This window comes from Oncorhynchus nerka, unplaced genomic scaffold (assembly GCF_034236695.1).
Source record: "Oncorhynchus nerka isolate Pitt River unplaced genomic scaffold, Oner_Uvic_2.0 unplaced_scaffold_2139, whole genome shotgun sequence".
NCBI classification, from domain to species: domain Eukaryota; kingdom Metazoa; phylum Chordata; class Actinopteri; order Salmoniformes; family Salmonidae; genus Oncorhynchus; species Oncorhynchus nerka.
Window position 1 is genome coordinate 20001 of NW_027039155.1, and position 19293 is coordinate 39293.

The 19293-nt window shown below is 45.2% G+C and overlaps 2 protein-coding genes across 2 annotated transcripts in view; both read right to left on the minus strand.

Annotated features, from left to right (window-relative positions):
* Window positions 1-1919, minus strand: part of pou4f1 (POU class 4 homeobox 1) — a 2925-nt gene extending 1006 nt beyond the window's left edge. Inside the window, exons 1-2 of the mRNA XM_029647678.2 lie at window positions 1142-1919; window positions 1-680 (exon numbers count right to left, since the gene is read on the minus strand). The exon at window positions 1-680 is cut by the window's left edge and continues 1006 nt beyond it. Coding sequence (XP_029503538.2) covers window positions 1-680; window positions 1142-1264 — 803 coding nt within the window. The 5' untranslated portion in view covers window positions 1265-1919. The remainder of the gene's footprint in view (window positions 681-1141) is intronic.
* A 5308-nt stretch (window positions 1920-7227) lies between these two features.
* obi1 (ORC ubiquitin ligase 1) lies at window positions 7228-18627 on the minus strand. Its single transcript, XM_065014743.1, has 6 exons — window positions 18496-18627; window positions 17885-18020; window positions 16613-16704; window positions 12054-12275; window positions 11645-11733; window positions 7228-9861 (listed from the first exon to the last, which is right to left on the minus strand). Exons 1-6 carry the CDS (start codon window positions 18565-18567, stop codon window positions 8187-8189), a joined length of 2286 nt encoding a protein of 761 aa, XP_064870815.1. The 5' UTR covers window positions 18568-18627; the 3' UTR covers window positions 7228-8186.
* Window positions 18628-19293: the final 666 nt, after the last annotated feature.

Consider the following 19293-nt stretch of genomic DNA (forward strand, 5'->3'; position numbering starts at 1 on the left):
TTGTTATGGGACAGAGTCAACGATTCGAACCGACAAATGGTGCTTTGGCTTAGCGATCCCACGCCGGGTATCTTCAGGTTAACCAGCGCATTGCCAACGTCCGCCTGGGTCACCCCCAGCTTGATCCGCCTCTGCTTGAAGCGCTCCGCGAATGCCTCTAGTTCCCTGGGATCAGTGTCCGAGTCATTGATAGAGGAAAGGCCGTTGTTATTGAGTCCTGGCCCGCCCTGGCCCCCTCCATGGTGTCCAGGTAAAAGACCGTGGTGGGTGAGAGGGGAATTCATGTTCATAGCGGCCTGGTGCGAGAGGTGGCTCAAGCCATGCATGTGTGAGTGAGGGTGGGGGTGAGCAGAGGTGGAGATCAGCCCGCCACCACCTCCTCCACCCCCGCCCCCGGAGCCGTCGTGGCTGGACATGAGAGCTAAGGACGGGGAGTTGATGTGGTCCATGAGGTCCGGGGGTTCCATGTTGGGGTGGTGGTGGTGGTGGTGATGGTGGTGGTGGTGGGCCAGTGGCACCGTGGTGTTGGAAGAGCATGGCACGCTGTTCATGGTGTGGTAGGTGGCGTCCGGTTTGAAAGGGTGCGTCTTGCCCTGGGACACGGCGATGTCCACGGCAGCCAGAGCTTCGGCGCGGGCCAGGAGGGTCTCATCCAGGCTGGCGAATATGTTACTCTGCAGCTGTAATGAGAGGAGATGCGGAGAGAGGGAGGGCGCGCGTGAAGGGAGAGGAGGGAACAGAAACAAAGCAAAGTGGGGGAAAAAGAGAGAAAGAACAAGCACATGATGAATAAGTGGATATGTCAGCTGTGGGACTTCTGACAACACATAAAACACGAAGAATATTCCTTTTAGAAGACTGTCACCGAGTCATAAAAAAAAATGTCGGTAGCTTTTGTGTTCAGCGTGGCTTTCAAAAAGATCACAGGCGTGATCAGGGTGATTGCCGTGGAAATACATGAAGAAGAAAACATTAAGGCGCACGCAGTTGGCTTTGGCAGAATGTGCCTCCGAGCGTTCCTTCCGTATTATTGCGCTCGCGCAGTTACAGTAACATTAACGCTTACAACATGCAAAAGACCGCGCATAGAAAGAGCATACAGAAGGAAGACACAAAGGAGAAGTTTTGGGGTTTCATTTACCTGTGGAGCTTGCAGACAGGCTCTCCTTATTGCTTCCGAGCTGGAATGCAGAGTGGTGTATTTGTGCTCAGGTAAGCTCGGATGCATGGCGAAGTGTGTCTGCTTGCTATTCATTGACATCATCTTTGCGACTGTTTTTCTTTAAAGAGTAAAGGGGCTAAAATTGACGCAATGGAAAGATGTAGTAGCCTGGTCATAGACAGTGGTCCAGTAATGATGCAATACAGCCGGATCAGCCTTGAGCACGAAGATCACACAGTCAGAGATGCCTGCAGTCTCCCAGGCCGACGCACTTATCTGCCGTCTACTGTTCCCACTGGCTGCCGAGAGGGATGAGAGAAGGGCTCTTACACCTGAGTCTCTCAGATCTCGTCAAGCGGAGCTCGGCTTCTCTCGCGAGACATGGTGCATGAACATTGCAGCCAGCCAGCCCTGTCAGATAACAAGCGAACAGCTTCAAGCAGTTAGTGGTTAACTGGAGAGGAAAGGAGACCGGCGCGGCGCGTGCGTTTTATTTAGGGCTCTCAGCCTCCAGCCAGGAGACGGACACGCACGGGGTTTGAACACCTGTAGCTCGAGCTTGGATGTTTTGTTCAATTTGAATGCCAGATATTTGGTTGTTTATACATTCGTTCATAGGAATTCACATCCGTTTTTTTTTTTGTTTGTTGCAATATTTACTGTCATCTTTTTTTGGCAGACAACTGATTTAATTTTCCTCACAGACAACATTTCAAAAATACATTTAACAAAGGCTATTCCAAGTCATAGCCTACTGACGTACGTATCCCTTAAGACAATGCATTCTATTTTTGATTCCTTTAAAAATATATTTCTTAAAGGAAAAACAATGCAAAATAAAATGGTGCGAGGCCGGAAATGGGTGTCATAGGCCTCTGCAGTCTAGTCATTATGCACATCAATTATTGGAAGTATTTGTCCAAACGGCCCTGAATCAAGACGTGTATTTAAAAAAAAAAAAAAGGAGACAGTCACTTTAGTTTCTTGAAATATTGATAATTGAATTGATATGAGCAAGAAGGGTTGTAGAGTAAGGCGATCATCAAGCAATACAACACGGAACCGGAGTAACATCTCGCGCCGCCCTCGGGATTTGCAACTCTCCTAAATGCAGAGAAAGAGAGCGAGAGAGAGAGAGAGAGAGAGAGAGAGAGGGGGGGAGTCTGTCTGCCCTCTGACTTTACCGGGCGAAATAGCCTAAATATTTAAATAGCAAATTCATGGTGCATGAACAGTGGAGCCAGTTTAATTATAGACACAATGAAAATCGATGCGCCAAATTCATATGAATGAATCTAAAAAATGTATATCTATAGCTAAAGATTTTATTCCAAACGAAATATGTTCTCAGCGTTCCAGCTAAATAAGAGGAAATCGAATTGCCTTTTTTTTTTATTTGTGACCAGCTCTGAACTTCATAAAGTTACCTGAACATGTTATTTTTGTCGCAGCACCATCGAAGGTGGGACTAAATCCAGAACATTGAATGACCACACGAGAATTCGTGCATGTAAAATGGCTCTCTATTCCCCGGCCTACACGAGTGCCCACGGTGCTCCGTTCTGACATTCACTATATAGGGATGAGGGTGCCTTTTCGGACGCACGGTAGGAAAAGTTGATTTCCGGATGTAATACCGTTGGTACACTGGCCTATATGTGTTCTCCTGTTCGCTCATATTAACCCCTAGACGCCATGATACCCCCCCCAACCTTTATCACTACCACCCGCCAGATGAACACTAAACAAATTGATTTAATATCACCACCGTAACCTTGTACACAGTCGTTACCAAATTAAATGAATCCAAAATGAATTAACACTTCATTTATTCAAAACGACTTGCAGAAACGGTTGAGCCCAATCAAAATTTCATGCCGCGATTAGAGGTAGTAGGCGATGAGAAATCTACATGAAAACCGTAACATTTGCATAATAAATAAAGGGGTGTGGCGTCACACTCCGGAAGCTAAAGGAGGCTCAGGCGGGTGGGAGGTCTTTGTAGGAGTGAAGTATGTGTTCTGGTCTGTTACCGTGTGTATTTACAGTTAGTTTCAGGGGATGCAGATGAACACGGGACGCTTTAGGGGTTACAGGGGTACACAGTGAGCTTTAGGGGATACAGAGGTACACAGTGAGCTTTAGGGGTTACAGGGGTACACAGTGAGCTTTAGGGGTTACAGGGGTACACAGTGAGCTTTAGGGGATACAGACGGACACGATGAGCTTTAGGGGATACAGACGGACACGATGGGATTTAGGGGATACAGACGGACACTATGAGCTTTAGGGGATACAGACAGACACTATGAGCTTTATGGGATACAGACGGACACTATGAGCTTTAGGGGTTACAGGGGGACACTATGAGCTTTAGGGGATACAGGGGGACACTATGAGCTTTAGGGGATACAGACGGACACTATGAGCTTTAGGGGATACAGACGGACACTATGAGCTTTAGGGGTTACCTGGGGACACTATGAGCTTTAGGGGATACAGGGGTACATGATGAGGTTTAGGGGATACAGGGGGACACGATGAGCTTTAGGAGTTACAGACGGACACTATGAGCTTTAGGGGATACAGACGGACACTATGAGCTTTAGGGGTTACAGGGGGGCACGATGAGCTTTAGGAGTTACAGACGGACACGATGAGCTTTAGGGGATACAGACGGACACTATGAGCTTTAGGGGATACAGACGGACACGATGAGCTTTAGGGGATACAGACGGACACGATGAGCTTTAGGGGATACAGGAGGACACGATGAGCTTTAGGGGTTACAGGGGGACACAGTGAGCTTTAGGGGATACAGGGGAACACTATGAGCTTTAGGGGATACAGGGAAACACCATGAGCTTTAGGGGTTACAGACGGACACTATGAGCTTTAGGGGATACAGACGGACACGATGAGCTTTAGGGGATACAGGGGGACACTATGAGCTTTAGGGGATACAGACGGACACTATGAGCTTTAGGGGATACAGACGGACACTATGAGCTTTAGGGGTTACAGACGGACACGATGAGCTTTATGGGATACAGACGGACACGATGAGCTTTAGGGGATACAGGGAAACACCATGAGCTTTAGGGGTTACAGACGGACACGATGAGCTTTATGGGATACAGACGGACACGATGAGCTTTAGGGGATACAGGGGGACACTATGAGCTTTAGGGGATACAGACGGACACTATGAGCTTTAGGGGATACAGGGAAACACCATGAGCTTTATGGGTTACAGGGGGACACTATGAGCTTTAGGGGATACAGGGGGACACTATGAGCTTTAGGGTATACAGACGGACACTATGAGCTTTAGGGGATACAGGGGGACACTATGAGCTTTAGGGGTTACAGGGGACACTATGAGCTTTATGGGATACAGACGGATACATGATGAGCTTTAGGGGATACAGGGAAACACCATGAGCTTTAGGGGATACAGACGGACACTATGAGCTTTAGGGGATACAGACGGACACTATGAGCTTTAGGGGATACAGGCGGGCACGATGAGCTTTAGGGGTTACAGGGGGACACTATGAGCTTTAGGGGATACAGACGGACACTATGAGCTTTAGGGGATACAGACGGACACTATGAGCTTTAGGGGTTACAGACGGACACGATGAGCTTTATGGGATACAGACGAACACGATGAGCTTTAGGGGATACAGGGAAACACCATGAGCTTTAGGGGATACAGATGAGCTTTAGGGGGACACGATGAGCTTTAGGGGATACAGACGGACACGATGAGCTTTAGGGGATACAGACGGACACTATGAGCTTTAGGGGATACAGAGCTTTAGGGGGACACTATGAGCTTTAGGGGTTACAGGGAAACACTATGAGCTTTAGGGGATACAGACGGACACGATGAGGTTTAGGGGATACAGAGGGACACTATGAGCTTTAGGGGTTACAGACGGACACTATGAGCTTTAGGGGATACAGACGGACACAATGAGCTTTAGGGGATACAGACGGACACTATGAGCTTTAGGGGATACAGACGGACACGATGAGCTTTAGGGGATACAGGGAAACACCATGAGCTTTAGGGGATACAGACGGACACGATGGGCTTTAGGGGATACAGACGGACACTATGAGCTTTAGGGGATACAGACAGACACTATGAGCTTTAGGGGATACAGACAGACACTATGAGCTTTAGGGGATACAGACAGACACGATGAGCTTTAGGGGATACAGACGGACACGATGAGCTTTAGGGGATACAGACGGACACTATGAGCTTTAGGGGATACAGGGGGACATGATGAGGTTTAGGGGATACAGGGTGACACGATGAGCTTTAGGAGTTACAGACGGACACTATGAGCTTTAGGGGATACAGACGGACACTATGAGCTTTAGGGGTTACAGGGGGGCACGATGAGCTTTAGGAGTTACAGACAGACACGATGAGCTTTAGGGGATACAGACGGACACTATGAGCTTTACAGGGGTTGAGCTTTAGATGAGCTTTAGGGGTTACACTATGAGCTTTAGGGGATACAGACAGACACGATGAGCTTTATGGGATACAGACGGACACGATGAGCTTTAGGGGATACAGGGAAACACCATGAGCTTTAGGGGATACAGACGGACACGATGGGCTTTAGGGGATACAGACGGACACGATGGGCTTTAGGGGATACAGACGGACACTATGAGCTTTAGGGGATACAGACGGACACTATGAGCTTTAGGGGATACAGACAAACACTATGGGCTTTAGGGGATACAGACGGACACGATGGGCTTTAGGGGATACAGACGGACACTATGAGCTTTAGGGGATACAGACAAACACTATGAGCTTTAGGGGATACAGACGGACACGATGAGCTTTAGGGGATACAGACAAACACTATGAGCTTTAGGGGATACAGACAAACACGATGAGCTTTAGGGGATACAGACAAACACGATGAGCTTTAGGGGATACAGACGGACACTATGAGCTTTAGGGGATACAGACGGACAAGATGAGCTTTATGGGATATGATGAGCATTAGATAGATAACAACAACAGTGAAGAGGAGACTGGAGACAGGAACTCTGCCGAGAAGGCCAGCATCCCAGAGAAACCTCTTCACTGTTGACGTTGAGACTGGTGTTTTGCGGGTACTATTTAATGACGCTGCCAGTTGAGGACTTGTAAGGTGTCTGTTTCTCAAACTAGACACGCTAATGTACTTGTCCTCTTGCTCAGTCGTGCACCGGGGCCTCCCACTCCTCTTTCTATTTTGGTTAGAGCCAGTTTGCGCTGTTCTGTGAAGGGAGTAGTACACAGCGTTGTACGAGATCTTCAGTTTCTTTGCCATTTCTCACATGGAATAGCCTTCATTTCTCAGAACAAGAATAGACTGATGAGTTTCAGAAGAAAGTTCTTTGTTTCTGGCCTTTTTAAGCCAGTAATCGAACCCACAAATGCTGATGCTCCAGATACTCAACTAGTCTAAAGACGGCCAGTATTATTGCTTCTTTAAATCAGCACAACAGTTTTCAGCTGTGCTAACATAATTGCAAAAGGGTTTTCCAATGATCAATTAGCCTTTTAAAATGATCAACTTGGATTAGCTAACACAACGTGCCGTTGGAACACAGGAGTGATGGTTGCTGATAATGGGCCTCTGTTCGCCTATGTAGATATTCCATTAAAAATCTGCCGTTTCCAGCTACAATAGTCATTTACAACATTTTTATTTTACCCTTATTTAACTAGGCAAGTCAGTTAAGAACAAATTCTTATTTTCAATGACGGCCCTAGGAACAGTGGTTTAACTGCCTGTTCAGTTAACTGTATTTCTGATCAATTTGATGTTATTTTGAAATGGACAAAAAAACGTGATTATCTTTTAAAAAACCAGGACATTTCAAAGAGAGGTCTCTGGCTAGATAACATGAAAAGGTCCAACCGTGTGCAAAGTGTACATTGGTGACAGTCATTCTCAAAACAGATGTTTGTTTTTTTAAATTACACCATCAAATTAAGTTTTATTTGTTGCAATAATTAGTCTACAAATTCCACAAAATTTACTGAAAATAACAGTTTTATTTTCAGGAATAATTTGATGCCAATACACACATACACATAAGCAACAGATTGAAAGAAGCAGTTAGCATTAGCAACAGATTGAAAGAAGCAGTTAGCATTAGCAACAGATTGAAAGAAGCAGTTAGCATTAGCAACAGTTTGAAAGAAGCAGTTAGCATTAGCAACAGATTGAAAGAAGCAGTTAGCATTAGCAACAGATTGAAAGAAGCAGTTAGCATTAGCAACAGATTGAAAGAAGCAGTTAGCATTAGCAACAGATTGAAAGAAGCAGTTAGCATTAGCAACAGATTGAAAGATGCAGTTAGCATTAGCAACAGTTTGAAAGAAGCAGATAGCATTAGCAACAGATTGAAAGAAGCAGATAGCATTAGCAATAAATTGAAAGAAGCAGTTAGCATTAGCAACAGATTGAAAGAAGCAGTTAGCATTAGCAACAGATTGAAAGAAGCAGATAGCATTAGCAACAGTTTGAAAGAAGCCGTTAGCATTAGCAACAGTTTGAAAGAAGCCGTTAGCATTAGCAACAGTTTGAAAGAAGCCGTTAGCATTAGCAACAGATTGAAAGAAGCAGTTAGCATTAGCAACAGTTTGAAAGAAGCCGTTAGCATTAGCAACAGATTGAAATAAGCAGTTAGCATTAGCAACAGTTTGAAAAGAAGCAGTCTTGTGTTGCTAATGCTATGCCAAATGGTACCCTATTCCTCACATAATGAACTACTGTAGACCAGGGCCCCCCACGTAGGACTCCTGTCTAAAGTAGTGCACTATATAGGGAATAACATGACACTTGGGACTAAGACACCGCAAAGAAAGGAGCCTGGTCGCAGATTCTGCCAGGGCATTGCATCCCACAGTTCCATAAAGAGCTGTCTTAGAGATCAGAGACAGACTGGCGCCGGGCTAGTCTACAGTGACGTGGGCGCCATGGTAACTCCATCACATAAACTTAGAATGTTTGGAGGGACTGTCGACATTAAAAGGACTGTGAGACTTCCGTTTGGTGGCCTGACTAGGAGTCACCGCGCTCTTCTCTCTCACAGCGTCTCCACCAGGTCTATCTGCCGAGCAGCAGTCAGACGAGATGTCGTGGTGGTGGTGGTGGTTGGCTGAGGCCTGCCAGGCCGACGGCCCTCCTGGTCCCGTCCGGGTCTCTGTCAAGGGGTCAAACAGCAGGTCGAAGGACAGTTCATCGGTCTGAGACGGGTCAGACAGGTGTCCCTGTTCTCTAGCAGGCCCCGTACAGTCTAGAAGACTGTGGTCCTCGCTGCCAGCGTCTCTCCCAGAGGAGGATCCAGACCCGGTTGCCGTCGTCGTAGATGTGGGCGCTAGAGAAGCTGCCCGAGTCTCTGACACTGTGACCGGAGAGGAAGAAGTTCCCTTTATCCCACACGCCAAGTCGAAACCCTCCGCCTCGGTCTGTCCACCTCGGTCCTGCTCAGAGTCAGGATCCAGGAAGAGTTCGGAGCAGCCCTCCACCTCAGGTACCAGGGTCACATCCAGTCTGAGGTCAAGGGTCAAGTCCGGTGTGTCGGCAGAAGTGAGGGAGGAAGCCAGGGACAGGTGTGAGCCCGAGGACAGGTGCGACCCTGCCGAGCCGCAGCTCTCTGGCCCCTCCAGCATCATAGAGTCCAGCTCAGAGATCTTATCCAGATAGGCTTCGTCCATGAAAGCTTCGTCCATGAAGGCTTCATCCTCTGTGACTCCCGCGGTTTGGTTTCTCTCGCCGTGCCCCGACCCCGAAGACGTGTTGAGCTGCCTCCTCTCCTCCTCCTCCTCTCCGTTGTGATTGGGTGACGTCACAGAGGTCACGGAGGTTATATCAGAAGCCTTGCGGCTCTGCCAGGCTGCAGCCCAGAACAACGGCTCGGCGGCGGTGGAGAGTCCCGGCTCGGCTGCGTTACAGGAAGACACACCGTTGGACAACTGAGCAGTGTGATTGGACCGTTTAGTTGCTACGGTGGAGACGCTGTTGCTACTGCTGCTGGGTGTTACACTGTCCTCAAAACGGAGTCTCCTCAGATGGGTCACAGCCTGATAACCAAGCTTCTTGTCTTCACCAACACTGGGACTCTTCAGACTGAGAGAGCGGAAGGCGGAGGAGGGAGTGGAGAGCAGGAAGAGGTCAGAGGGAACGATGGCGTCAATACTATCGGCATCTATAGAGTCTTTGTGTCCGAGGAGGGTCACGCCGAAACCTCTCCGGTGGTCCCGGAACGTGTCGGAGCCGACGGCGTCGAGCTGCGCGGCGTTAGAGGTCGTCAGGAGGTAGTTGTGGTGAGCGGACAACGTCTTGGATTCTCCCTCCAGACCGGAGCAGACGGAGGACTTCTCCATGTCACTCAGACTCCTCGTCGTGGCACTGATCCTCTGATAGTGGACCCTGGTCTCGGCTTCACCTTCCCCAGAGGAGGTGCTCTCTGGACGGGCATCGGTGTGGCCCTGGGGCGCCTCTCTCGGGTTTCTCGGGAGCCTCTCCGCGACCCCTCCACCCCGAGCCTCCAGTTCTTCTATGTACTGGTCGCTACGTTCCAGAGCTTTCTTCAGGTGGTCCAAATCTCTTTCGTACTGATGGATCTTAGCTTCCAACGCTGCTACCGTGTACCGGCCAAACCTGAGGGGTGGTTCAGAGCAGAAAGATGAAAGATGAGAGTAAGAATTGAATTTGAGAGCATATAAATTATATTTTAGGGGTAAAAACAATACATATATATATATATATATATATATACACAGTGGGGCAAAAAATAATTTAGTCAGCCACCAATTGTGCAAGTTCTCCCACTTAAAAAGATGAGAGAGGCCTGTAATACTTATTTTCCACCATAATTTGCTAATAAATTCATTAAAAATCCTACAATGTGATTTTCTGGATTCCCCCCTCATGTTGTCTGTCATAGTTGAAGTGTACCTATGATGAAAATTACAGGCCTCTCTCATCTTTTTAAGTGGGAGAACTTGCACAATTGGTGGCTGACTGAACGCTGTTTTGCCCCACTGTGTGTGCATTTCACCCCAGATGTTGACCCCAGATGTTGACCCCAGATGCTGACCCCAGATGTTGACCCCAGATGCTGACCCCAGATGTTGACCCCAGATGTTGACCCCAGATGCTGACCCCAGATGCTGACCCCAGATGTTGACCCCAGATGTTGACCCCAGATGTTGACCCCAGATGCTGACCCCAGATGTTGACCCCAGATGTTGACCCCAGATGCTGACCCCAGATGTTGACCCCAGATGCTGACCCCAGATGCTGACCCCAGATGATGCTGACCCCAGATGTTGACCCCAGATGCTGACCCCAGATGCTGACCCCAGATGTTGACCCCAGATGTTGACCCCAGATGCTGACCCCAGATGTTGACCCCAGATGTTGACCCCAGATGCTGACCCCAGATGCTGACGCTGGAAAGTAGCTATTTAAACACTTATTCTCAAAAGAGGTCCTGAGGTCCAGAATGTTACCATGAAGAACACCGGAGGAAGAGGAGGAGGAGGAGAAGACTCCGTTTTGAGGACAGTGTAACACACCACAACTACCTCCTGACGACCGTACATTGCATTGAGGCAACAGGGAGTGCAAATAGTTGGATCATATCAATGTGATTCCAGATGGATATTTAGTACATCTCACCACTGATAAACAGTCAGAAATATGTAGAACCTGAATCCGTATAACAGATAACATACCAAATGGATTCCAGGTAAAATATATTAACTCTGGAGCAAAACCAATTTCCTTTGAGAACCTGAACCAATAGATTAGTCATCGTTTTTACCAAGAACATTCCACCACCATCCCAGCTGAAACCACTCCAGAACATTCCACCCAGCTGAAACCACTCCAGAACATTCCACCCAGTCGTCCACTACCATCCCAGTTGAAACCACTCCAGAACATCCCAGCTGAAACCACTCCAGAACATTCCACCACCATCCCAGCTGAAACCACTCCAGAACATTCCACCCAGTCGTCCACTACCATCCCAGTTGAAACCACTCCAGAACATTCCACCCAGTCGTCCACCACCATCCCAGCTGAAACCACTCCAGAACATTCCACCCAGTCGTCCACTACCATCTCAGCTGAAACCACTCCAGAACAACATTCCACCCAGTCGTCCAGAACATTCCACTACCATCCCAGCTGAAACCACTCCAGAACATTCCACTACCATCCCAGCTGAAACCACTCCAGAACATTCCACTACCATCCCAGCTGAAACCACTCCAGAACATTCCACCCAGTCGTCCACTACCATCTCAGCTGAAACCACTCCAGAACATTCCACCCAGCTGAAACCACTCCAGAACATTCCACTACCATCCCAGCTGAAACCACTCCAGAACATTCCATAAAACACACAACAGCAAAACACAGGACTTGTACGTACTTCTGAGGAGATCTACTAGCAACCTCCGCTTTCAACCTCACGTTCTCCTGGACCAGGTCAATAGTCTGACGACGCAACATCTTGTTAGCCTTGAGCAGAGGAACACAACTTTTTTAGTTCATATATATATATATATATATTCTATTACATTCTGGACGGCACGAATTTCAGACATTATTTGTCAAGTTACATTGTGTATTGTCATCTTTGTATGTGTGTGACATTGATCTGATGATACCACAGTGACAAAACTTTTTTTTTACTTTCGTGTCAAATTGACAGTTGACGACCCCAAAATTACAGGATTAATTTACACAAAGAACCATTCCAACGATTGTTCCCATGTTTTGAGCAGTGAGCTCCACGTACAAGGAACATAAACGACTATAAAATACCCCCCCATTAATACCTCTTTCAGTTTCTCCACATCCAGTTTGATCCGCCTGTAGCCATCTGTAGCCGCTCTCAGCTTGTTGCTCCACTCTTCCACAACACCGGGGTCTAGACCCCGGTCTTCTCTCCGGCTGGCTGTTACAGTACAGGGATCTAGTACCGTCTTCAGCTGGGACTCCAGGATCTGGTTCTTGTTCCTCAGCTCTTCATTCTCTTTGAGGAGACCTTCCACTTCATCCTGAACGATAAAAGACAAGATGTCCCACCATTGAATTACATATAGAAGTCACATAGTGATTCAGAGGATCTCTGATGTAAAGAGAGGATCTCTGTTGTAATGAGAGGATCTCTGATATAATGAGAGGATCTCTGATGTAATGAGAGGATCTCTGATGTAATGAGAGGATCTCTGATGTAATGAGAGGATCTCTGATGTAATGAGAGGATCTCTGATGTAATGAGAGGATCTCTGATGTAATGAGAGGATCTCTGATGTAATGAGAGGATCTCTGATGTAATGAGAGGATCTCTGATGTAATGAGAGGATCTCTGATGTAATGAGAGGATCTCTGATAATGTAATGAGAGGATCTCTCTCTGATGTAATGAGAGGATGTAATGAGAGGATCTCTGATGTAATGAGAGGATCTCTCTGACGTAATGAGAGGATCTCTGATGTAATGAGAGGATCTCTGATGTAATGAGAGGATCTCTGATGTAATGAGAGGATCTCTGATGTAATGAGAGGATCTCTCTGACGTAATGAGAGGATCTCTGATGTAATGAGAGGATCTCTGATGTAATGAGAGGATCTCTGATGTAATGAGAGGATCTCTGATGTAATGAGAGGATCTCTGATGTAATGAGAGGATCTCTGATGTAATGAGAGGATCTCTGATGTAATGAGAGGATCTCTGATGTAATGAGAGGATCTCTGATGTAATGAGAGGATCTCTGATGTAATGAGAGGATCTCTGATGTAATGAGAGGATCTCTGATGTAATGAGAGGATCTCTGATGTAATGAGAGGATCTCTGATGTAATGAGAGGATCTCTGATGTAATGAGAGGATCTCTGATGTAATGAGAGGATCTCTGATGTAATGAGAGGATCTCTGATGTAATGAGAGGATCTCTGATGTAATGAGAGGATCTCTGATGTAATGAGAGGATCTGATGTAATGAGAGGATCTCTGAGGATCTCTGTAATGAGAGGATCTCTGATGTAATGAGAGGATCTCTGACGTAATGAGAGGATCTCTGATGTAATGAGAGGATCTCTCTGATGTAATGAGAGGATCTCTGATGTAATGAGAGGATCTCTGATGTAATGAGAGGATCTCTGATGTAATGAGAGGATCTCTGATGTAATGAGAGGATCTCTGATGTAATGAGAGGATCTCTGACGTAATGAGAGGATCTCTGATGTAATGAGAGGATCTCTGATGTAATGAGAGGATCTCTGATGTAATGAGAGGATCTCTGATGTAATGAGAGGATCTCTGACGTAATGAGAGGATCTCTGACGTAATGAGAGGATCTCTGACGTAATGAGAGGATCTCTGACGTAATGAGAGGATCTCTGATGTAATGAGAGGATCTCTGATGTAATGAGAGGATCTCTGATGTAATGAGAGGATCTCTGATGTAATGATGTAATGAGAGGATCTCTGATGTAATGAGAGGATCTCTGATGTAATGAGAGGATCTCTGATGTAATGAGAGGATCTCTGATGTAATGAGAGGATCTCTGATGTAATGAGAGGATCTCTGATGTAATGAGAGGATCTCTGATGTAATGAGAGGATCTCTGATGTAATGAGAGGATCTCTGATGTAATGAGAGGATCTCTGATGTAATGTAAAGAGAGGATCTCTGATGTAATGAGAGGATCTCTGATGTAATGAGAGGATCTGATGTAATGATCTCTGTAATGAGAGGATCTCTGATGTAATGAGAGGATCTCTGATGTAATGAGAGGATCTCTGATGTAATGAGAGGATCTCTGATGTAATGAGAGGATCTCTGATGTAATGAGAGGATCTCTGATGTAATGAGAGGATCTCTGATGTAATGAGAGGATCTCTGATGTAATGAGAGGATCTCTGATGTAATGAGAGGATCTCTGATGTAATGAGAGGATCTCTGATGTAATGAGAGGATCTCTGATGTAATGAGAGGATCTCTGACGTAATGAGAGGATCTCTGATGTAATGAGAGGATCTCTGATGTAATGAGAGGATCTCTCTGACGTAATGAGAGGATCTCTGATGTAATGAGAGGATCTCTGATGTAATGAGAGGATCTCTGATGTAATGAGAGGATCTCTCTGATGTAATGAGAGGATCTCTGATGTAATGAGAGGATCTCTGATGTAATGAGAGGATCTCTGATGTAATGAGAGGATCTCTGACGTAATGAGAGGATCTCTGATGTAATGAGAGGATCTCTGATGTAATGAGAGGATCTCTGACGTAATGAGAGGATCTCTGATGTAAAGAGAGGATCTCTGATGTAATGAGAGGATCTCTGATGTAATGAGAGGATCTCTGATGTAATGAGAGGATCTCTGATGTAATGAGAGGATCTCTGATGTAATGAGAGGATCTCTGATGTAATGAGAGGATCTCTGATGTAGGCTCGGGGTTCTCAAACTGGGGGCCGCTGAATTATTCAGAATTTGTTTTGTTTTTAAGTTATATACATATTTAAATAAATTTTGTCCAAAGTATACGTGGAATAAGTGTAATGGCAAAATGTCTAGAATTGCAGGATATTAGCATTAAAGCTACAACAACTAAATCTCTCTGCCCCATGATGAAATGTGTTGAATTGCAGGAAATTAGCTAGAAAAATCTCTCTCCAATGCCAAGACGTGGGCCTTTAAAATGTTAACGGACGAATCAGGGCTCGAGCCTTGGTGCGTCCGGTCATGCACAGCCAAAGTCACAGTAAAACTCCTTGTATGCTCTTTATTTTATATCTCACTCGAGTTTAAAAAGGGGGCCCCATATGAAAAGGGGGCCCCAGCCCCAAAAAGAGAAACCCTGATGCTACAAGGTGCTTTCAGAAAGTATTCGGGCCCCTTGACTTTCTCTACATCTTGTTACGTTACAGCCTTATTCTAAAATTTCTTAAATAGTTATTTTCCCTCATTCAATCTACACACAATATCCCATAATGACATCACAATATCCCATAATGACATCACAATATCCCATAATGACATCACAATACCCCATAATAACAACATCACAATATCCCATAATGACATCACAATACCCCATAATAACAACATCACAATATCCCATAATGACATCACAATACCCCATAATAACAACATCACAATATCCCATAGCGACAAAGCAAAAACAGGTTTTTAGAAATGTTTGCAAATGTATTAAACATAAAACTGATATATCACATTTACATAAGTATTCAGACCCTTTGGCAGCGATTACAGCCTCGAGTCTTCTTGGGTATGACGCTACAAGCTTGGCACACCTGTATTTGGGGAGCTTCTCCCATTCTTCTCTGCAAATCCTCATAAGCTTTGTCAGGTTGGATGGAGAGCGTCGCTGCACAGCTATTTTCAGGTCTCTCCAGAGATGTCCGATCAGGTTCAAGTCCGGGCTCTGGCTGGGCCACTGAACGACATTCAGAGACTTGTCCCGAAGCCACTCCTGCGTTGTCTTGGCTGTGTGCTTAGGATCGTTGTCCTGTTTTAGAAGGTGAACCTCCGCCCCAGTCTGAGGTCCTGAGCAGGTTTTCATCAAGGATCTCTCTGTACTTTATCCAGTTCATTTTTCCCTCGATCCTGACCAGTCTCCCAGTTGCTGAAAAACATCCCGACAGCATGATGCTGCCACCACCATGCTTCACCGTAGGGATGGTATTGGCCAGGTGATGAGCAGCGCTTGGTACCCTTCCCCAGATGTGTGCCTGGACACAATCCTGTCTCAGACCTCTACGGACAATTCCTTCGACCCCGTGGCTTGGTATTTGCTCTGACGTGCACTGTCAACTGTGGGACCTTATATAGACAGGTGTGTGCTTTTACAAATCATGTCCACAGGTGGACTCCAACCAAGTTGTAGAAACATCTCAAGGATGATCAATGGAAACAGGATGAACCTGAGTTCAATTTCGAGTCTCATAGCAAAGGGTCTGAATACTTATGGTAATACGTTTTTTATTTTTTATTTTATAAATTTGCAAACATTTCTAAAAACCTGTTTTCGCTTTGTCATTACGGGGTATTGTGATGTCATTATGGGGTATTGTGATGTCATTATGGGATATTGTGATGTCATTATGGGATATTGTGATGTCATATTGTGATGTCATTATGGGATATTGTGATGTCATTATGGGGTATTATATGTAGATTGATGAGGAGGGGCGGGATGAATTTAAACCATTTTAGAATAAGTCTGTAACGTAACAAAATGTGGGAAAAGTCAAGGGGTCTGAATACTTCTCTGAATGCTCTGTATCCCAAGCTGCCAGCGGGGGAAACTGATAAAGGAGACACTCAAACAGACTAACAGTAGAAACATGCAGCATATGTAGCTTACTTCATATTCCCTCAACAAAAGCTCTCCCCTGGTCTTTCGGAGGTGTTTCTTCACAGAATAGCTCTCGTTGGACTCGCTCTCATTTGTCCCCCCTAAAAATAACAACAACAAAAAAACAGGAACCACAGTAGGGAGTCAGTTCACGAACACAGAATTGTAACTCTGCCACCTTGAGCTACTGTCACATCAACAGTTGCCACAAAGTGCTTTACAGGTATCCAGCCTCGTCTAGACCGCAAACAGTGAGTACTACAGCAACAGGAAAAAACCTCCCTAGAAGGAAGAAACCGCGAGAGGAACCAGACTCTGGGGGGGGGGGAGGGGCCTTTCTCTTCTAATTTATATTATGCAGAGATAATCTGGTTGACATATTATGCAGAGATAACCTGGTTGACATATTATGCAGAGATAACCTGGTTGACATATTATGCAGAGATAACCTGGTTGACATATTATGCAGAGATAACCTGGTTGACATATTATGCAGAGATAACCTGGTTGACATATTATGCAGAGATAACCTGGTTGACATATTATGCAGAGATAATCTGGTTGACATATTATGCAGAGATAACCTGGTTGACATATTATGCAGAGATAATCTGGTTGACATATTATGCAGAGATAATCTGGTTGACATACTATGCAGAGATAATCTGGTTGACATATTATGCAGAGATAACTAGGTTGACATATTATGCAGAGATAACCTGGTTGACATATTATGCAGAGATAACCTGGTTGACATATTATGCAGAGATAACCTGGTTGACATATTATGCAGAGATAATCTGGTTGACATATTATGCAGAGATAACCTGGTTGACATATTATGCAGAGATAATCTGGTTGACATACTATGCAGAGATAATCTGGTTGACATACTATGCAGAGATAATCTAGTTGACATATTATGCAGAGATAATCTCGTTGACATACTGATGCAGAGATAATCTCGTTGACATACTGATGCAGAGATAATCTCGTTGACATACTGATGCAGAGATAACCTGGTTGACATATTATGCAGAGATAATCTGGTTGACATACTGATGCAGAGATAATCTCGTTGACATACTGATGCAGAGATAACCTGGTTGACATATTATGCAGAGATAACCTGGTTGACATATTATGCAGAGATAATCTGGTTGACATATTATGCAGAGATAACCTGGTTGACATATTATGCAGAGATAATCTAGTTGACATATTATGCAGAGATAATCTAGTTGACATATTATGCAGTGGCTGTTAGGCCATTACTCGTACCTATAATTTCTCTGCACGGGTTCTCTGAGGTGATGGGAACTCGGCATGAAGGACATTGACTAGCCTTCTTCAACCAAATGTCCATGCAGCCAGAACAGAACACGTGGTTATTGGCACAGATAACGGGGTGGCGGACCTGCAAATAGCAATGATAAAAATAAAAAATGAGTTATTTTAATGATCGATTGCAATACAACTATCCGTGCATTGTTGGCACTGAGCTATTGTGAGATGAATCAATGAATAGTTCAACTATAGTTAATATTTGGCATTGCAAAGCCTTCCTACTAAAATTGCACCAAGATGCTAGCTTAGCTAAGCTAACAACACATGATCTGCAGCCGCAGATCAAGAATTGGTCGATGTAATTATTCAACAATGTCTAACTAACTAGCCACCCACAGACAAATATGAGTAGCTAATCGATAGAAGGTTCAAAATGTACATCACTTGCGAAATGAATATTTACTAGGCAATGAAGCTAACGTTAGCTACGTTGGCTAATCAACAGCTAACTAGCATAGCTAGCATTTCTGTCAACGTAAATAGTTGCATTGGCTAAAACACGCTGTTCCAAAACGGAAAGCACAACCAAATATAAACGGAATTACCTTTCCAAGGCAGATCTGGCATGATATGGGTAAAGTTAGAGAAAGAGTCACGTTTTGAAAGTTGTTTGCCATTGTTTTATTTGCTCAAGAGTTTCGACGAGAAACGACAACAACAAAAAGCACCGCCTTCAAAACCACATAACTACGGAAAGCCAAACGGTAGAAAATGTACCGCTGCTCTGGCTTTGCGTTTCAAAGACAGACAAACGACCTCACAGTTCAGGACCATAGACAGCACCTGACAGAAAACCTGTGCCTTTCAACCTCAGGCAGGACAGACATGGGGATATTGGTTTTTAAATTAACATTATAGTATTTTTTAAACAAAATAACATAATTATTAAAAATAAAATAAAAATCTATTTCCACTCTACAGTCAAAAAAAATCTGGTAAAACTGATCTCAAATCCAACTCCCCAGAAATTGCTGTCTATACCCCTCAAACTTAACTCTCGACCTTGATGCCAGTTCTACTGTGTGTTTTTTTTTACATTGTTCCCCTCTAATCAGGGACTGATTTAGACCTGGGACACCAGGTGGGTGATTCCCCTCTAATCAGGGACTGGTTTAGACCTGGGACACCCTCTAATCAGGGACTGATTTAGACCTGGGACACCAGGTGGGTGATTCCCCTCTAATCAGGGACTGATTTAGACCTGGGACACCAGGTGGGTGATTCCCCTCTAATCAGGGCCTGATTTAGACCTGGGACACCAGGTGGGTGATTCCCCTCTAATCAGGGACTGATTTAGACCTGGGACACCAGGTGGGGTCAGGGCGATTCCCTCTAATCTGATT